The 18,517-nt window shown below is 44.6% G+C and overlaps 1 protein-coding gene across 2 annotated transcripts in view; it reads right to left on the bottom strand.

The window, feature by feature from the left end:
- DPP3 (dipeptidyl peptidase 3) overlaps positions 1-18,517 on the bottom strand; it is a 768,056-nt gene that overhangs the window by 188,884 nt on the left and 560,655 nt on the right. For both annotated transcript variants that reach the window (XM_069644934.1, XM_069644935.1), the window contains one exon: positions 12,660-12,784. In XM_069644934.1, the coding sequence (XP_069501035.1) occupies positions 12,660-12,784 (125 nt within the window). The remainder of the gene's footprint in view (positions 1-12,659; positions 12,785-18,517) is intronic.

The raw sequence follows: 18,517 nt of genomic DNA, 5'->3' as shown, positions 1-18,517 counted from the left end.
TAAGTACCCCAGACAGAGTGGCACCACTTTGGAGGGCTTCTGTGGAGAAGCCCGCCAAAAGTGGAACAAAGGGCTCCACTTTGGGTCAGAGTTACAGAGGCGAACACCAACGCCATTTTAGAATCAAGTTTTGGCAAAAAGTCCCAACCGGAGTTATAAAAATAAATATATAAACCGGCGGTATGTTTAAGGCTACCGTAAATAAATAATTAAATGTGTTAGCCTAAAACAATGGGAAATCCCATAGGGAAATATTCGCGGTCGAATATAAAAAGTAGTTTCCACTGCCACCAGCCAAAACTCGATCAGGGGGGACGGAGACGTGCCCCCTCGACTAACAGACCCTGGGGCAATCGAATTGCCCCAGCCAGTACGTCCACAATATGATGGTTTGTACTGGTTCTGTTCAGGATTCAAGACTAGCAAAGTCTTTGGTGACTTTACATGCCCTGGGAGACAGTAGTCAGTCCCAGGGTATGGAGTCTATGTTGGGGAGTCCCTAGGACACCCCTGGGTCACGGCACAGAGGGTGCTGTGTGACCCACATCACAAAAATACATGAGGCCCTATGGAGTAAAAGACCCCATAGCCCATTCAACACAAGGTTTAACCAAGAAAACACACTTCAACATGTCCAAGAGTGAGGGTAAAAGAGTCTCACTCTTGGCAGGAGAAAAAAATTAAACCCCAGAAATCCAGCAAAGCTGCTGGGGGACTCACTAGGTAGGGAAATTCAGCCTAAACAGAGAATTCTCCCTAACACTCCAACAAAACACCAGGACTGTATGGATTCGGTAACAGATACTATAAGACCATCAGTATACAATTAATACCGCCCATGACGCGCCTATTTAATTAAATCAGGAAAGAAGGGAAGGTGTCGGAGGATATGGGCCGGTCCACTACGATTTTAATTCCCAAACCAGGAAAGGATAAGATGGAATGTGCTAATTATCACCCAATCGCCCCTACTAAATAGTGACGCCAAACTATATACCAAGATCCTATCAAGGAGACTTGCGCGGATATTACAAAGAATAAAATATGAAGATCAGGCGGGATTCATAATGGGCCGGCATACCCAGGATAACACCAGAAGGTTGGTGGATCTCCTACAAATACGCCAAATGATGGAACAGAAATGCTCTATAATAGCATTAGAGGTGAGACAAGCGTTTGACAGTTTACATTTGGGATTCCTAGAACGAGTCCTGGATAAATTTGGCTGCGGGTCAACATTTAGATGCATGGTCTTGGCTAATTTTCAGCTCCTATCCACAAAATCCATGGTAAATAGGACATATACAGATCAGAGGGTGACCCGTCAAGGTTGCCCGCTGTCCCCGCTGATTTTCGCCATGGCAATGGAACCATTCGCAGCCACAGTTAGACAGGATGCCAATTTTAGGGATAGAAGCTGAGCGAGAACCGCATTAACTAGCCCTTCATGCAGACGATATCCTCCTATTCCTGAGGGAAAAAAAACGATCGCTGCCAAGAGTGATGAACAAATTACGGGAATTCGCAGATGTATCAGGATTTACAATTAAATTTGTTAAATCCAAATCCCTTAACATAACAGATTATTTATTTATTTAAATTCTTGTAATGCGCCAACATGCCCGTAGGCCTCAGGGCGCACGTAAAACTGAACAAAACAAACAAACACGCATGGCAAAGAAAGAAGAAGGGTCAAAGAGTTATTCCAGATTGAAGAAGTGGGTTTTTACAGCACGTTTGAATACAGTGTAGTCCTGGATCTGCCGCATCTGGGCTGGGAGTTTGTTCCATAGAAGGGGACCTTGAGAGTCAAGAGTGGTACCTCCAAATTTGGCTGTCCTGTATTTTGGATGCTTGAGAATAGTGGCAGAGGATGAACGAAGGTTCCTCGCGTTAGGCTAATGCGGGCTGACAAATAAGTAGGGCTACAGAGGCTGAGGCATTTGTGGGTCGTGGTCAATATCTTGTGCGTTATCCGATGTTTAACGGGAAGCCAGTGAAGTTTTTTCCTAAAAGTGGAGATGTGTGTATGACGGGACTGATTGAAGATATTACAAACAGCATTATTCTGAGACACTTGTAATGATTGGATGTTGGAGGCTGTGGTGCCCGCTAGAAGGCTGTTGCAATAATCCAATCTTCAATTGATCAATGCAGTGGACAGAAGGGCACAGTTTTCTTCCGAAATGAATGGTCGAATACAGCCTATTCTTTTATTTATAAGACCGCAGCTAGATTTAATGCTGGAGATGAACAAGTTACTTCTTACCTTGTAACGTTCTTTCGACGGGATGTCCCTCCGACGTATTCCTCATCTTAGATATCTCCTTCCAGCTCTGCTGGCCTCGGAAAATTTTTTCTCTAGAGGGCGCTGCGCGTCGACGTCCTCCGAGTCGATGTCCCTCGACAGCCGCCGTGTCGACGTCATCCTGCCTATAAAGGCCGCGCGCAGCGTCCGTTGCTCAGTTCCGTTTTGTAGCCCACAATAATACTTTCTGGACTAACTAATCACCCTGAAGGAGCGTAAGCTGCAACAACAAGGGAAGTAGAACTGCGGGGATGGATGGGAGGGTCGATGAGGAATACGTCGGAGGAACATCCCGTCGAAAGAACGTTCCAAGGTAAGAAGTAACTTGTTCTTCGAAGGGATTGTGTCCTCCGATGTATTCCTCATCTTAGATAGGCTCCCATAGCAGTATTCTATTATCGGAGGAGGGAGTACTGACTTCACGCTGTCTTCTATTGATGAATAGAATGCAGTACAGCCCTTCCAAACCTAGTCTCTTGACTGGAGGAGGAATCCAAATTGTAAAAACGTGTAAAGGTATGGACAGACGACCATGTAGCGGCTGCACATATGTCTTTAACCGGCACGCCTCTTTTGATGGCCGATGAAGCTGCAATACCTCTGGTCGAATGAGCCCTAAGGTTTTGGAGGGGGCTCTTTCCCTGCCAGTTTATAACATTCCAGAATGGCTAGAATGATCCATCTGGAAATGGTCTGCTTAGTTATTGGTAACCCCAGCTTGTGACCTGCGTAACCTACAAACAGCTGGTCTGCCTGTCTTATCCTGGCTAGTCTACTGATGTAAAAACTTAAAGCTCTCCTAAGGTCTAGCCTGTGTAACCTCTCTTCCTCTTTCCCCGGGTGAGGAGGAGGATAGAAAGATGGTAGGGTAATCTTCTGAGTGATATGGAATTCAGAAACCACCTTTGGGAGGAAATTAGGCTTCACTTGCAGGACAACTTTGTCTTTGTGAAATATTGTGTGAGGGGGTTTACAAGAAAGAGCTTGTAATTCGCTCACCCTTCTAGCAGATGTAAGTGCTATTAATAAAACAGTTTTAAGGGTAAGGAATCTTAACGAACAAGAATGGAGAGGTTCGAAAGGTGTACCCATCAGGAAAGTTAGTACTAAGTTTAAATCCCATAGGGGAATTTGGAATGGTGTTGGGGGATAAACATTGGTTAACCCCTTTAGAAACTATATTACCAAGGGTAATTTGAAATAGGATGGTTCTTCCGCAGTACGCTTACAGATGGATAGCGCTGCGAGATAGCCCTTAATGGTGCCAACTTGAAGGCCTGAATTTGCCAAATGTAGTAGGAAGGACAAAACCATTGGTGTACCACATGAAAAAGGGTCGATATTCTGTTCTCTACGCCAGCTGCAAAATCTGTTCCAACGGCAGCGGTATAAAGACTTTGTTGCTGGCCTCCTTGCCGAAAGCAACACCTCCATATCATCATCAGGGAGCTCCCAATCCTTGTACCTCAGCTTTTCAGAAGCCAAGCGTGAAGGTTGAGGGTTTTGATGTCTGGATGGAGAACCTGACCTCCCTTCTGTGAGAGTAGGTTCTCTCTGAGTGGAAGTCGAATTGGAGGGCAGATGGACAAGTCTAGAAGGTCCGGGTACCACGTTCTCCTGGCCCAATCCGGGGCAATTAGGATCATGGTTCTCCGGAATCTTCTCAACCTCCTGATCATTTGAGGAATGACAGGGACCGGTGGGAACGCGTACAGAAGCGGAAACTCCCAGTCCACTATGAACGCGTCTCCCAGAGCTCCTCTCGGGGGAAATTCCCTTGAGCAGAACAGGTCGCATTTCCTGTTTAGGCTGGTGGCGAACAGATCTACCTGAGGGGTTCCCCAAAGGGCAAAGATCTCTTGAAGGACTTCCTGAGCTAGCTCCCACTCGTGGGAGACTGTGTTCTGCCTGCTCAGAGCGTCCGCTGTCAAGTTCTTCTCTCCGGCTAGGTGAACTGCCGATAGAGAGATTCCTTCTTGGATTGCCCAAAACCAGAGCTGCATCGCCTCTCTGCACAGGGGTAGTGATCCTACGCCTCCTCTTTTGTTGAGGTAATGCATGGCCACCGTGTTGTCCGTCATTATCAGGACGTTCTTCCCTTGTACAGCTGGCAGGAACGCCTTCAGTGCAAGTCTGATGGCTCTCAGCTCTAACAGGTTGATATGTAGTCTGGACTCCGATGGAGACCAACGACCGCTGATGGTCAAGTCGTTGGCGTGGGCTCCCCACCCCGTGAGTGAGGCATCCGTGACTACTGTTATCTCCGGCCAGGGTTGCCAAAACTGTTCTCCTTTCAGAATGTTCTCCTGACAGGCCCACCACTGAAGGTCTCGAGCCACCCTGCCGGGAACCTAAAGAAGATCTGTCATTCTCCCTGAGAATTGTGACCACTGAGTCCTCAGTGCCCACTGGAGGGATCTCCTTCTCAGGCGAGCCTCTGGCACTAGGAAAATGCAGGATGCCATGAGGCCTAGCAACCTCAAAAAGTCAAAGGCTGGGAGACGTTGGGCATGTTGGAACTTGGTAACCATCTGTAGAATATCTTGAGCCCTCACCTCTGGTGGCGAGGCTTTTCCCAGGGAAGTGTCCAGGATCGCTCCTATGAACTGGAGTCTCTGCGATGGTATCATTTGTGACTTCTTTAAATTGAGGGAGAAGCCCAGTCTGTGAAGGAAGTGGCACACGTGATTTAGCTGGATCTGAGCTTGTTCCGGAGAAACAGCCCTGATCAACCAATCGTCCAGGTAGGGGTAGACGTGAATCCCTTCCCTCCTTAGACTTGCAGCCACTACCGACATTAACTTGGTGAAGACCCTCGGGGCGGAGGTCAGCCCAAATGGCAGCACTCGAAATTGATAGTGAGAGTTGCCAATTGCGAACCTCAGGTATTTCCTGTGTTTGAGATGGATAGGCACATGGAAATAAGCGTCCTGAAGGTCCAGAGATACCAACCAGTCCTGGAACTGAAGGGCCTGGAGGATCTGAGAAAGAGTGACCATCTTGAATTTGTCTTTTCTGAGGAATTTGTTCAATTCTCGCAAGTCCAAGATGGGTCTCAGTCCTCCGTCTTTCTTTGGAATGAGAAAGTAAGGGGAGTATCAGCCCTTGTTCCTCTCCGCTACAGGTACCGGTTCTATGGCACCTTTCTCTAGCAGGTCCCAAATTTCCTGCAAGAGGAGCGGATCTGGAGCTTTCTGAGAGCTGATCCCTGCTGGATGACCGAGTTATACGTAGGAAAGGCAGGCAGTAACCTTGGGCAACTGTTTCCAATGCCCAAGCATCTGACGTGATAGCCTGCCATACTGCCAGATGTTGAGTCAACCTGCCTCCTACAGGTGTCCTGTGAGGGAAGTCCTCAGAGTGGTTTTGGGGCGGCTGATGCAGATGCCGATGGTAAAGAGGTACCTGCTGTTGCTGCGGCTTTTGAATATCTACCCTGTCCACCTCGGGTAGTTCTTCTTTGTCCCCTTTGAGCCGGTCGTCCTCTACCTCTTCCGAATGCGGAGTAGAAGCGAAAGGACTTGCCCCTCGCAGAGGTTCCTGTGGGACAAAAAGGAGTCTGACGGATTGCAGCTCCTATGGATTTTGCTGCTGCTTTTGAAGTTTGCAGTTTCTCTAAACTGTCATCCGCCTTTTTCCCGAGCAAAGAAGAGCCATCGAATGGCATGTTCAAGAGCCTGGCTTGCATATCTGGGGCAAAACCAGACTTTCTCAACCAAGCAAATCTCCTGGTTGATGTACTTGCCGCCATTGCTCTGATGATAATGTCAGCCGAATCAATGCCCGTCTGAAGGGATTCGCACATAGCGTCTTTACCGTCCTGTATAATATTCAGGAACGCATCCCTTTCTTCTCCCTCCGGGATGCAGTCAGCCGCTGTAGAAGCACACTCCCAAAGTGTATGGCTGAACCTAGCAAGGGTGCAAGTAGCATTAACAGATTTTAACGCCATGCTACATGCTGAAAAGACTTTCTTTGCCATAGCATCATATTTTGTATCGTCCCTGTCCTGTGGGGCGGTAGGATAAGCCATCTTGACATCGGTAGAGGATGCTGCCTGTACCACCAGACTTTCTGGGGATGGGCGTTTAGACAAATACTCTGGGTCTGTAGAAGATACCCTGTACTTTGTAGACAGTTTTTTTTATTTACTGCTGGTACTACATCTGGGGTTTCCCAGTTTGTCATGATCTTCCTCTGAAGAGCTTTATGAAAAGGCACCACAGGATCCTCCTGTGGGCTTTTGTCAAGAATATCCGTGAGGTCATCTTGTTGGAAAGATTGTGAAGGTGCAGACCACCCCATGAACTCTGTGATCCTGGCCATTAAGGCTCTATAGGGGGTTTCAGCATGCTCCCTCGGGTCTGGTTTAGCAAACTCCACCTCAGGGGAAGTGTCTAACCCACTTGCCTCATGTAAGGAATCATGAAGATCCTTTAACCTGCGCTCTTCAGAGGAAAATTCCTCTCTAATTGGGGTTACAGGTCCCTGCAACTCAAATGTGTCTTCCTGTTCAGACAATTCACCCTCTTCCAAAATTGAGGACATAGTTCTCAATTGTTCTGAACTCATAAAGGGAGTAAATCCCATTTCCAAGGCAGAGGGTGCCAAACTTGTCATTATCGGCCTCGAAAACGTTGATGTCGTCGACGCCGAAGGCTTCGAGCGTGGCGTCGAAAACAAAGGCGGAGGCCTCGAAGACCGACAGAATTGGAATTCTACTCAACAATCTCGAAACCATCGACGTCGAGGACCTGGGGATAGTCACTGGATGTGTCGTAACCGTGACTTTTCTTGGCGTCGACGCCGGTGTCGAAGCTGGCGTCGAGTCGACAGACCCGTGTGTCGAAGGTCCCTTCGACAACGGCGTCGAAGACATCGACCTCGACAGAACCTTCGAGGAAGGTTTGGAGGTCATAGTCCTACTCGAGGGTTCGAGACGCGCTCGAGAGGTTTCCTTCGCCGGGTACTGCGACTCGCGCCGTTTTTGACCTTCGGTTCTTTCGACCAGAGCATCGTTCTCGGCAGTCTTCGCGGGGGTCGAGGCCGCTTTCTCGAAGACGCTCATCATATTTTTGCGGAATTCCTCCCATTCAGCCCGGGAACTATGTTTCGTGGGGCAAGGGATTCTTTTTGGCGAAACAGAGGAAGAGGAAGACGGAGAAGGGGATCTTCGACATCTCCTCTTCGAGTGCTTCGATCTCGAGGAGTGATGAGACCCACTCCGAGACATGGAGCGCGAATGGTGACGAGGAGTTGAATGTCTCGACTTCGTCGACGAAAAAGAAGAAGCTTTAAAAGTCTTACCTTTCTCCAGCTTCCCCCTACGCTCCTTCAGGGCCTTATCTGTCATGGACATACAGTCCTCGCATTCCGAACAATGGTGTTCAGCTCCCAAACACCACAGACAAACTCTGAGGGTCAGTCAACGACATCTTTTTCCCACAATCTCGACATTTCTTGAAGCCGGATCGAGGAGTTGTCGGTTCCGACGAGGAAGCCATCGAGTATGGATCGAATGACTCGAGATAAATAGGATTAATCTGACTAAGAACTGAGCAACGGTATTCCGAGGCACTGAGTAAGCGCGGAAAAACGGAACTGAGCAACGGACGCTGCGCGCGGCCTTTATAGGCAGGATGACGTTGACGTCGATACGGAGGCTGTCGAGGGACATCGACTCGGAGGACGTCGACGCGCAGCGCCCTCTAGAGAAAAATTTTTCCGAGGCCAGCAGAGCTGGAAGGAGATATCTAAGATGAGGAATACGTCGGAGGACACAATCCCTTCGAAATGGGACTTCATAGAGAGTTCTTCGTCAAGAACGACGCCCAGGATCTTGAATTTCTTCTAGACGAGAATGGTATTGTTGGCAATATGGAAACTAGCATAGTTGGAGTCGAGTTTCGCCCGGGTGTTTCTTGATGCCACGATGAGAAGTTCCGTTTTTTTGTCGTTCAGGGCAAGAGAATTGCAGGCCATCCAGTCTTGTATGGATTTGTATTTTTTATTGATGGTTACTCTATTGCTGCTATAGGAGCCACTCAGCTGTATGACCACCTGAGTGTCATCAGCGTAGTTCGTGTATTGCACTCCTAATTCGTTTAAGAGGTTAAGAAGGGGACGGATATAAAGATTGAAAAGCAGAGGAGATAGACAGGATCCCTGAGGAGCTCCGCATGTCTGAGATATTTGAGAAAATTGATTATCGCCAACACAAACCCTCACCATTCGGGGACCCAGAAAGGAAGCAATCCATCTGGATGCAATTACGAAGCAGTTGGCGACCTCTCCGAGCCTTGACACCAGTAAGCTGTGATCAACTAGGTCGAAGGCTGCGGAGAGGTCTAATAACATGAGCAAAGCAGCTTGATTATTATCAGCTATGCTAGCTAAGGTAGATTTAAGATCTAGCATTGCTGTCTCAGTCCCGTGACGAGCCCTATAGCCCGACTGACGGGTACCCCAAGATGTTATATTTTTCGACATGGCCTTGTAACTGTAAATAGGTAAGTTTGTCAATTATCTTGAGAACATATGGCACGTTGGTAATGGGCCTGTAATTGTCGTCGTTCGCTGGGTCAAGATTTTCCTTTTTCAATAAGGGTGTAATCCACGCTGATTTTAACAGTTACGGTACCAGGCCCTCATCAAAAGAGAGATTGACCAGTTTGGTAATCCATGGAACCAGAGTTTCTAAGGACTCCTTATGAGTGCTTGTGGGGCAGTCGTCAGCAGGACAGGACGTGTCTTTAAGGTCCTTTATGATTTTGAGTACTTCATCTTCGGTGTAGTGTGTGAAGGAGAATTGAGGGATATTTTTTTCGCAGGTATTGGGCAGAACGGTGTCTGTGGGGATTTGCGGGGATGTTACATTGCCTAGGGCTTTATTTATTTTTTCTTTGTGAGAATCAATCTTGAGTAGAAAGGCATCATGTATGCCCTGACACCATTTATTGTCCTTAATGATATTATTACTGGTTGGGGGCTGATTTTGGAACTCTGCTAAGATTTTGGGAAGCTCCCCAGTGTTGGATTGAGCATTCACTATCCTTGCGTTATAATGTGTGACCTTAGCTTCTGTGATGAGTTTTTTGTAATTGAGGGTGGATTTTTTGCAGTTGGTTAGAGTGTTGTCATTGGGGTCTTTCCTCCAAACTCTTTCAAGGGCTCTTTTTTCTTGTCTGGCCACAAGAACTGCATTAGTGAATCAGGTGTTCTTTGTGGTTTCGGTCTTTATTGTCTTCATTTTCAGTGGGGCAAGGTCGTTAACTGCTTCTTTGATGTTGGTAGACGGATGATTGATAAGTTTCGAGGCGTCAACAAGGTTGTCAAGGGGTTGAAGTTTAGAAGACAGCAGTGTGGCAAAATTTGGAGCTGTTAGATTTTTAAAGTTACAAGACATTTTCTGTATGCGTGGGTTGGCATTAAGTTTAGGAGGAGGGGAGGGTAGTGAAATCTTGGCTTGAATAAGAAAGTGGTCAGACCAAATACATGGTGTGGCCGAGATGTCAGAGATATTGGCATTTTGAGACAGGAGCCAGTCTAAGGTATGACCCTTACTTTGCGTGGGGGATTTCATCCACTGGGTAAGGCCAAAGGAGGGGATGGTATCCATCAGATTGGTGCCTGCTTTATCCTGTTGGTCGTTGGACCGATAGTTAAAATCACCCATGATGATAACTGGGCCTTTAGTGGTACAAATCTGAGCCAGTAGGTCACTGAGCTGTTCTTCAAATAGAGGCATGACTTTGGGTGGACGATAGATCATAAGTGTGTTTAAAGTGGTATGTGGAGAGGTTTTTATTTTTACCCATAAACTCTCACAGCCTTCTGGAGAGGTATGAGGAATTTCATAGCATTCAAGATTTGATTTACACAACAAGGCTACTCCGCCACCTTTACCCAGCAGACGATCTGCTCTAAAGAGTGTGTAGTTGTCGGGCGTGGAGAGTGTGGCTTGGGTGGGAAGGTCAGGGTTGAGCCAGATTTCGGTTATGCCGAAAAAGTCAGGCTTGAGTTCATTAGTAAGATCGGAGATTTCCACACCATGCTTATATAGCGAGCGTGTGTTGAGAAGGGAAAAAGATAGAACCAGCAAGGGTGCGATCTTGAACTGCATGTTGGGTTGGTGTGGTATTTTCTTCAGGCACATGGTGAACCTAATGCATGATACGTGATCAACTTACTTAAAAGGGAGAGGCGTCTGGTAGCCAGAGTAATCGAAGCCCCGCTGAAAGCCGAGATTTCCCGCGAGCGGAAATCTCGGAATCAAGAGGAAATCGTGAACTAAGCAAGGTATCCACTGATCTGGGAAAAGCGAACATTAGAATATTTGGGAATACAATTAACAAGGAATTATGAGACACTATATGGAGAAAACATCCCCCCATTATGGAAGAAATTTATGGAAGAGAGGATTTATACAGATGTGACAGGCAAGAACTCCCGTGGTTCGCTAGAATAGCCGTAGTTAATCATTCCTCGACTGCTATACATTGTTAGTTCACTTCCAATAAATATACCGGCCAAAATGATAAAAACACTTCAAAACGAGATTATCACATTTATTTGGAATAAAAAGAAACCTCAGATTCCGAGGAATATACTACTCTGGCCGCTGTTGACTGGGGGATTGGGCGTCCCCGACGTGAAAAGGTACATACGTGCAGCTCAGATGTCACCCATGTTACGGTGGTCAGATTTAGACTCACAAAAAGCTTGGAAGAAAATAGAACAAGTGGTCACTACCATTCCTTTACATATGTTACAAGCAATACGAGTACAGAATAGGGGGCTAGGGGTCAGATGTTGAAGGCAACAAATGAGTCGCTACTAATGTGGGACTCTGCACTGAAATGGGGGGGGGGGGGGTCACTCCGGGATTGGGACCACACAATCCAATGTGCCACAATGCAGACTTCTCCCCAGGTATAAAATGCGCCTTTTGGGAAAGGTGGGAGGGAGGCGATTCATTGAAACTAGAAGACTTTTACAAGGACGATATACCGCTTTTATTTGAGGAATGTAAACGTAAATTTCACATAAGGGAAACAGAAAGATATAAATATATCCAAATCAGACACTGGATCTCCCAAAGAGAGGTGATTAAAGCGGGTACCCGAACACCAATAGGATTGGAACTGACCATGCGAGAAGGAGTACCAACAAAAGGGATCTCACATTTATACAGAATGCTAGATAGAACACAATACACATTGTATCTGCCATACATGAACAAATGGGAGGAGGACCTTATTGCCATCACGGAAGAGGAATGGGGACAGATCTGGAGGAGGGTGCAGAAGCTGTCCAAATCCAACGCTATAAAGGAGTCGGCCTATAAAATTTGCCATAGGTGTTACCCGACACCCCAGAGACTGAACGCAATGAACAAGGACCACTACCCACTACGTTGGAGACAATTCGGGAGAAACAGGGTCACTGGGGCATACGTGGTGGACATGCCCTAAAGCAAAAACCTTTTGGAAAGACATTTTAGGCTACATCAAAGAGATTACAGGGAGACGCTTGGCGCAATCGCCAGTAGTGACACTCCTAGGTGCAGAGGTAGATGGGATATACACAGCAACATGTCGGGAATGCCGCGCTTATAACGCATCTCTTGACGGCAGCCCATATGACACTGGCACAAAAGTGGAAAGAGCCAGAAGGACACATAATTGCATGTTGGTGGGGAGTATTAGCAATGGAGAAGGTATGCACTCAAAGCAGGGACCCATCAAAAAGTCCTGAAAATCTAGCTCCCTTTTTATGAACATGTCAAGGACAGAGAAAACCAGTTTCATAAACCACGTATACGGGTCAGCGTAATTTGAAACTAAACTGAAAGGTCCTAAGTAATGAGAACAGAAAGAAAACAGATGTGTGGTGTCGTTCCCTACTGTTTCATGTCAAGGTGGGAGGGAATGGGGAGGCGGTGGGGCGGTCGGTCAGAGTTCAACTGTTATTTATAATGTTAGTAATGTTACCAAGTCACTGGTTGGACTATGCTAAATGATAGACTCAATGCATCACAAGAGGTTATCATAGAAAACTCCTGGAAACTGATTCTGTAAAATTGATGATACAAGTAACTACCTTTGGAGAAAGCTATGTAATGGTTTGGAAGTGTTGAAGCATTGATTATATAAATAAAGTTTATTTTTTTGAACTTGCAACTCAACTAACCTCCAGTAAAATGATAAATAAAAACATAGAAAACACTAAAACTGCATAAAAGATTTTGGACTTAGAAAGCATTTAGTACCACGCCAACTTTACCCTTTTTTACTAGAGCGGGCTGGACAAAACATAAGAATGGGCAGGTTAGGCAGAATGTTGGGCTTACTTCAGGACATCCTTGTTAAAACAGAGGTAGAGTCCAACACATTCTGCCCGACACTCCTCATATGTGGAAGCAATAGTGGAAAACTTGCCGTCCCAGGTCTCACTCCCCTTGTACCAGCTCTGAATCTGCAGAGAAAAGGAAAACGAGGAAGAATTAAAACCCATAACATTGTAGAAGAAATCAAACCCTAGACTTGAATATTGGGTGAAGGTAGTTCAGTAAATGTACATTAGCAGCCCTGTAGGTGAACACAGAAAAGGACAGTAGACAATCTCCAAACAATCCTGAAGACGTTTTACCCCACATTAGTACAACCTGTATAGTTTTCGGTACACAGACTATAATATAAGTAAAAAAAGATTTTAGGACTTCATTAGGGAGAATTGTACTCCTTCCAACTAGTACAATACATCTCTAATTGGCACCTGGCAAGTCTTAGTCTTCCATGGTCACTCCTGGCACCTTGAAGAGATCTCAACGCAAATATTCATTAATTATTCAATTAAGGCACACACTTGCTCTTCACTAGTCATTTGAAGATGTACGAGTTGATAAATAAACATTCTCATAGCAAAGTAAGCGAGTTACCAAAAAGTGTGCAGAGGCTGCAGAAAGCTTGCCTGCAAATAGAATTACTGCTGCAGTGAGCCACATTTCGATTCCCCATTCTGACAGCAAGCTTATAGTATTTATAATGGAGTCTGTAACTATACCAGGCAAGTCCATTGAATAGAAGTCCTAGTTCTCTTAAATCAGTATATTTGTCTAATTATTTTTTAATTCACTTACAAACACATTTCAGTTTACATTCTCTAAACACTCATTAAATACAACTGAAAACTGAAATGTCACCCCAACACGAAACACAACTAACATATCAAAGCTGGCTTAGAACGGAAAGAAGTATATTTAAAAACCACATACAGAAATAATAATGACAAAATAGAGAAACAAAAACTAAAGAAAAGGGCAAGAATGTAAACCAGGAAAATTAGTGAGGAAAAAGTGCAAAGAGAATACCAAACGACACAAATGGGAATGGACAAAAAAAATAAATGAACGACAATGACACATAGAAAGATGCTTAGCAAGATCTGTTTCAAAACATATTGCATTACCTTTTAATGTGTATCTGGACAATCTATATTTTAATAACTAAACAATGAGGCAATATGAATCGAAGCTGCTGGTAATGCTTTGCTCGGGCCCTTAATTTGGGCGCTGTTGCCATTACAGGCCTGATTGGCCCACTGCAAAGGATCATATTGCCATTAGCACACATGGGTGCCTAATGCTATTAAAAAAAATAATAATAATTATATATATATATCTCGTTACAAAGTTTTTATATATACTGTTCTCTCAATGGGACATGTCTGACTCCCCCTGCCTTTGTCATTCACGCGCGCTAGTCTGAATTTAAATTTATAAAGGATTCCCGAGTACTTTACCTCCCTAAATCTACACTCAAGGTCCATTAGACCTGAGCCATTCCAAGATGGCGGATTCTCCGTCATGTAGAACCATAGAGTTCTTTTTTAGCCAGATTGTAGTAGTGCATCACGTGACGCGTGAAGTAGCAGGTGGGGGAGGAACATGACATAGCCCATGAGCCATTATAAAAACGAGAATACACATGTTGGGAACAACTACAAGCCTGAGGAAGCTCGCGAGTCGAGCGGAACGCGTGGCGTCTTTCGACCCGTTGGGGTGAGTGGTGCCTTGTGCCTGGTCTGATCAGGTATTGCCATGTATGCTTTTTATAACATTTTGCACAACTTTTGATTAAAGACATTTTTTTTTAAACTTAGTAAATGGTTGTGAGTGCTTGGGCAAGTTTGGTATTAAGTTGGAGGTGTTGTTTATCTGCCTACCTGTATCTTTTTGCTGACATTCTTCTGCACATTTCAGAGCCCTGTTTGCTCTAGCCCAATAGCACCAGCTCAATAATGAGGCAGAGCACAGTTTAGGGGCAGACAAATGTTTTCCCGTATTATTTGTCTGCTCCTAAACTGTGCTCTGCCTCATTATTGAGCTGGTGCTATTGGGCTAGACAGGGCTCTAAAATGTGCAGAAGAATGTCAGCAAAAAGATACAGGTAGGCAGATAAACAACACATATACAATATAAACAATATATATACATATATATAGAAAAGAATGTCAGGAAAAAAGGCAGGATAAACAATGCACGTTGCCTACAACTTTAACCAAAGCTTTGCCCAAGCACTCACGACCATTAGCTGAGTTTAAAGGTTTCTTTAATTATCAAAAGTAGTGCACAAAATAATTTAAAAAAGCATACATAGCAATGTCTTGTCAGACCAGGCATGAAGCAGCACTCACCCCAACGGGTGGAAAAACGCCAGGCGTTCTGCTCGACTTCTTCAGGCTTATAGTTGATTCCAAGTACTGAACTCTCGTTTTTATATAGCCTTGCAGGCCGTGTATTAGGCTCCTCCAACTTTACAATCACATGTTATGTGATCACCAGTTCGGTATATTCTACAATAGAACTCTATGGTTAAAGTCGATGGTAAATCCACCATCTTGAAGTATCCAACCATTTTACTGCAATTAGTTAATACATAATGCTTAAAATTGGTTTTTAGGGGCCAACTATTAGAAAGTCTCGGAGGAGCCCAACCTCCATGCCTAAGCGATAATGCAATGCAGCAATAGTGTTACCAGATATTGCGCAAGTGCGCTGCTGTAATTTTCGTTACCTCACCTTGAGAGAAATACATTTCTCCAAGGTGTGGCAATCAATCAGCAAGATGGGTTGAATGCAACAAAGCGGCCGGACTACTACTGCCAGGCTTCAGCTGTTTCCTGCTCGCACAGAATATGAACATAGTTTAAAATGTCTCAGTGTATTTATAATGAAAAGGGAATATACTTTTCAGGTTGAAAGCAGTGCATGATGGTACGGCTAGTTCAAAATTTGACAACCTCATGCATGTGCATGGTTGGTGAAATGATGCGTCAAACATGATAGGAAAGTGCTAGTGCATGTCATCCTATGTCAAGTAATACAGTATTAATGTTGTTACGGTTTCAACGTGTATAAAATGCTAATGCATTGATAAAAAAATGACCTGTATCGTTCTCATAGGGACAGATGTCCTTAATGCTTTACAACACTGTGCAGCGAGCACGCAAAGCCTGACAGTCTATTCTGACTGATCCAATGAATGGACGCTTGATACTAATACGCGCCAACATTTCACAAGTCAATAATTCATTATTAAAAACCGTACGCTCTAGCCCTACAGCACCAGCTCATTAATGAGGCAGATCGCAGTTTTGAGGCCAATTCCCGTTTTTTCAAGACACTTATACACTGCTGCCGCCTCCCGTGATATACTATTGTAGAAACATAGTGACATTTCCAGTACCAACACAATCACGGTTGAGCGTCCCTCTAATGCGGTAATCACCAAGAGAGAGCTACATTGTTTAGCCAAACTCCTTTGCCTTATTGAGGGGCAGACCACCTGGGAGAGCCACCACAGAGATCTGTGTGTAGAGCCGAATAGGACAAAAGACACCAATTCTTCTAATTTTCTGTCCTATCACCCAGTGATTTACTGAGTTTATAGTGCACCTTTACAGCATACATTTTGGACATCACTTATTTAGTGGCATCCAAGCTAATGGCAGACCAGGTAGAAGCAAAGCGGATTGCGGCTGCAATGATTCTGTTTGATCATGATAAAACAACTACTGGCATTACCAATGACAATAGTCTACCAGCCAGTTTTACGGTGCAACAGAAGCTTGATAAATTGGAAAGAATTAAGAAAAAGGAGATCTCTAAATGGTGGGAGGCCATGACCCTAAAGATGTATTTGGAAGCACAGCGCATACCAAGGGGGTTAAGAATTCTAACCATACCCACGTTTGAAGACATGGACCCGCTATTAATAGAAGAATGGACAACCCATACGAACACATGCTCCTTTCGAATGATTGAAAGCCGGATCAAATATACGAAATTGGATCAAATCAGTTTAAAGAAAGAAATAGAATCCATGGAAGAACTGTTATTTGTTTCAGAAGATGGTGATGAATGCAAGAAGCGCATGACCAGACTAGAAGAGAATCTGGAAAGATTTGAAGGAGAAATATGGACTAGAAAACAGCTCAAATTTAAAAGAGACAGGCTGGCCTATGAGCAAGGCAGAATATACACATCCGCCAAAAGATTTGATGGGCCCATAAAAGCAAGAATGGAACAGAAGAATCCCCAAACTACACAAGATAAAGCATCTGTGGAGGATCCCAGTAGTTCTGAAGTTGATCTCTCAGATTCTGATGGAGCTCAAACAAAAAAATTTAACTTTTTAGACAAATTCAAACTGCTGCACATGGACAGCAGAATGGACAAAAGAGGACGAGGCCAATCAGCCGGTCGAGGAAGAGGATCAAGAGGAAAGATGGGAAGAGGACAACTAGGCGGGGCAGCCGGGCAAAGCGAGGAAGATCGAATTGGAAGGGCAACAAGATCTGGGAACAAACAGAGGGGGAAACCGAGGGGCAAAACTGTAAACAGTTAAAAATATTTAACATTTCAACAAGAAGCCTCACCCAAATGGAAACATCAGTCCTATCATTAGGACTCTCATACAGCCCAACCTTTGCCTATGACTACACAGCTGCCAGGATAGATCTCTTCAAGTTTACGTGAAAACTGAAGCTCACCAAGTTCTTCTCAACTCAAGTTGGGCATAAAACGAAAAAGAAAGATCTAGACACAGAAATTGCGTCCATTTTATCAGAAAAAGGTATAGCCACTATCATGTATAGAAGAATTGGACTCTACTCCTAATTCTGAAAACAGGAATATAGAGGCAATGGATGACAATATATTGGCAGAATGGTATGGTATCAATACTAACATGAGCTGCTTTAGCAAATTTAAGCCCAAATCAACCTTCTGCCCCAATATTGAATGTAGCCCCATTGATATTTTTGAAAAACTGGTGATGAGACCTGAAGAATCTATCGAATTCAACCAATATGGAACATAAAAATCTCAGTTGTACACAAAGATGTGCGTTGGAAATATTGAAAAATGACCGCAAAATGGTTATTCGACCTTCAGACAAGGGAGGTAGTATAGTTGTCATGGATAGCATCAGCTATTTCAAAGAAGCCAAGAGACAACTGGATGACACCTCATGCTATGAACTAGCGGATAAATCAATTCTAGCGACTACCAACAATGAATATTATGAATTATTGTTCCATTGGTGTGAAGCAGACCTACTGAATGAAGATGAATATCATTTTCTCAAAAAATGCTCATCTTATCACCCCCATGATCTACTTTAATCCAAAGATTCACAAGACTTTGTTGGATCCTCCAGGACGTCCCATAGTGTCTTCAATAGGCAGTCTTTTAGAAAATACGTCCAAGTTCCTGGACCATTTTCTTCAGCCATTCGTGCTAAGTCTAAATTCACATATTCGAGACACATCAGATCTTCTATTGAGATTGCAGAGGTCAATTGGGAGCCCAATTACTTTCTTGTCTACCTAGATGTGGTGTCCCTGTACACCTCTATACAACACCAGCATGGATTGAATGCATGCCGCCACTTCTTGAACAGCAGATCTGTGAGTTATCAACAGCACAACAAGATGCTGCTAGATATGCTGAAATTCTGTCTGGCACACATTTTTTTTCTGCACAATGAAGCCATGTATAGACAAACCCAGGGCACTGCTATGGGGTCCTGCATGGCGCCCACTTACGCTAATCTTTATATGGGATGGTGGGAAACGAAAGTTGCGTGGAGTGAAGAGCTTGATACATTTACTAAGCATATAGTTATGTGGCATCGATTTATTGAT

Source organism: Ambystoma mexicanum, chromosome 2p, assembly GCF_040938575.1.
Source record: "Ambystoma mexicanum isolate Mex_15411 chromosome 2p, UKY_AmexF1_1, whole genome shotgun sequence".
In the NCBI taxonomy this organism is placed as follows: domain Eukaryota; kingdom Metazoa; phylum Chordata; class Amphibia; order Caudata; family Ambystomatidae; genus Ambystoma; species Ambystoma mexicanum.
Note: the sequence above shows the minus strand (reverse complement) of the source record. Positions and strands in the feature narration are given on the sequence as shown.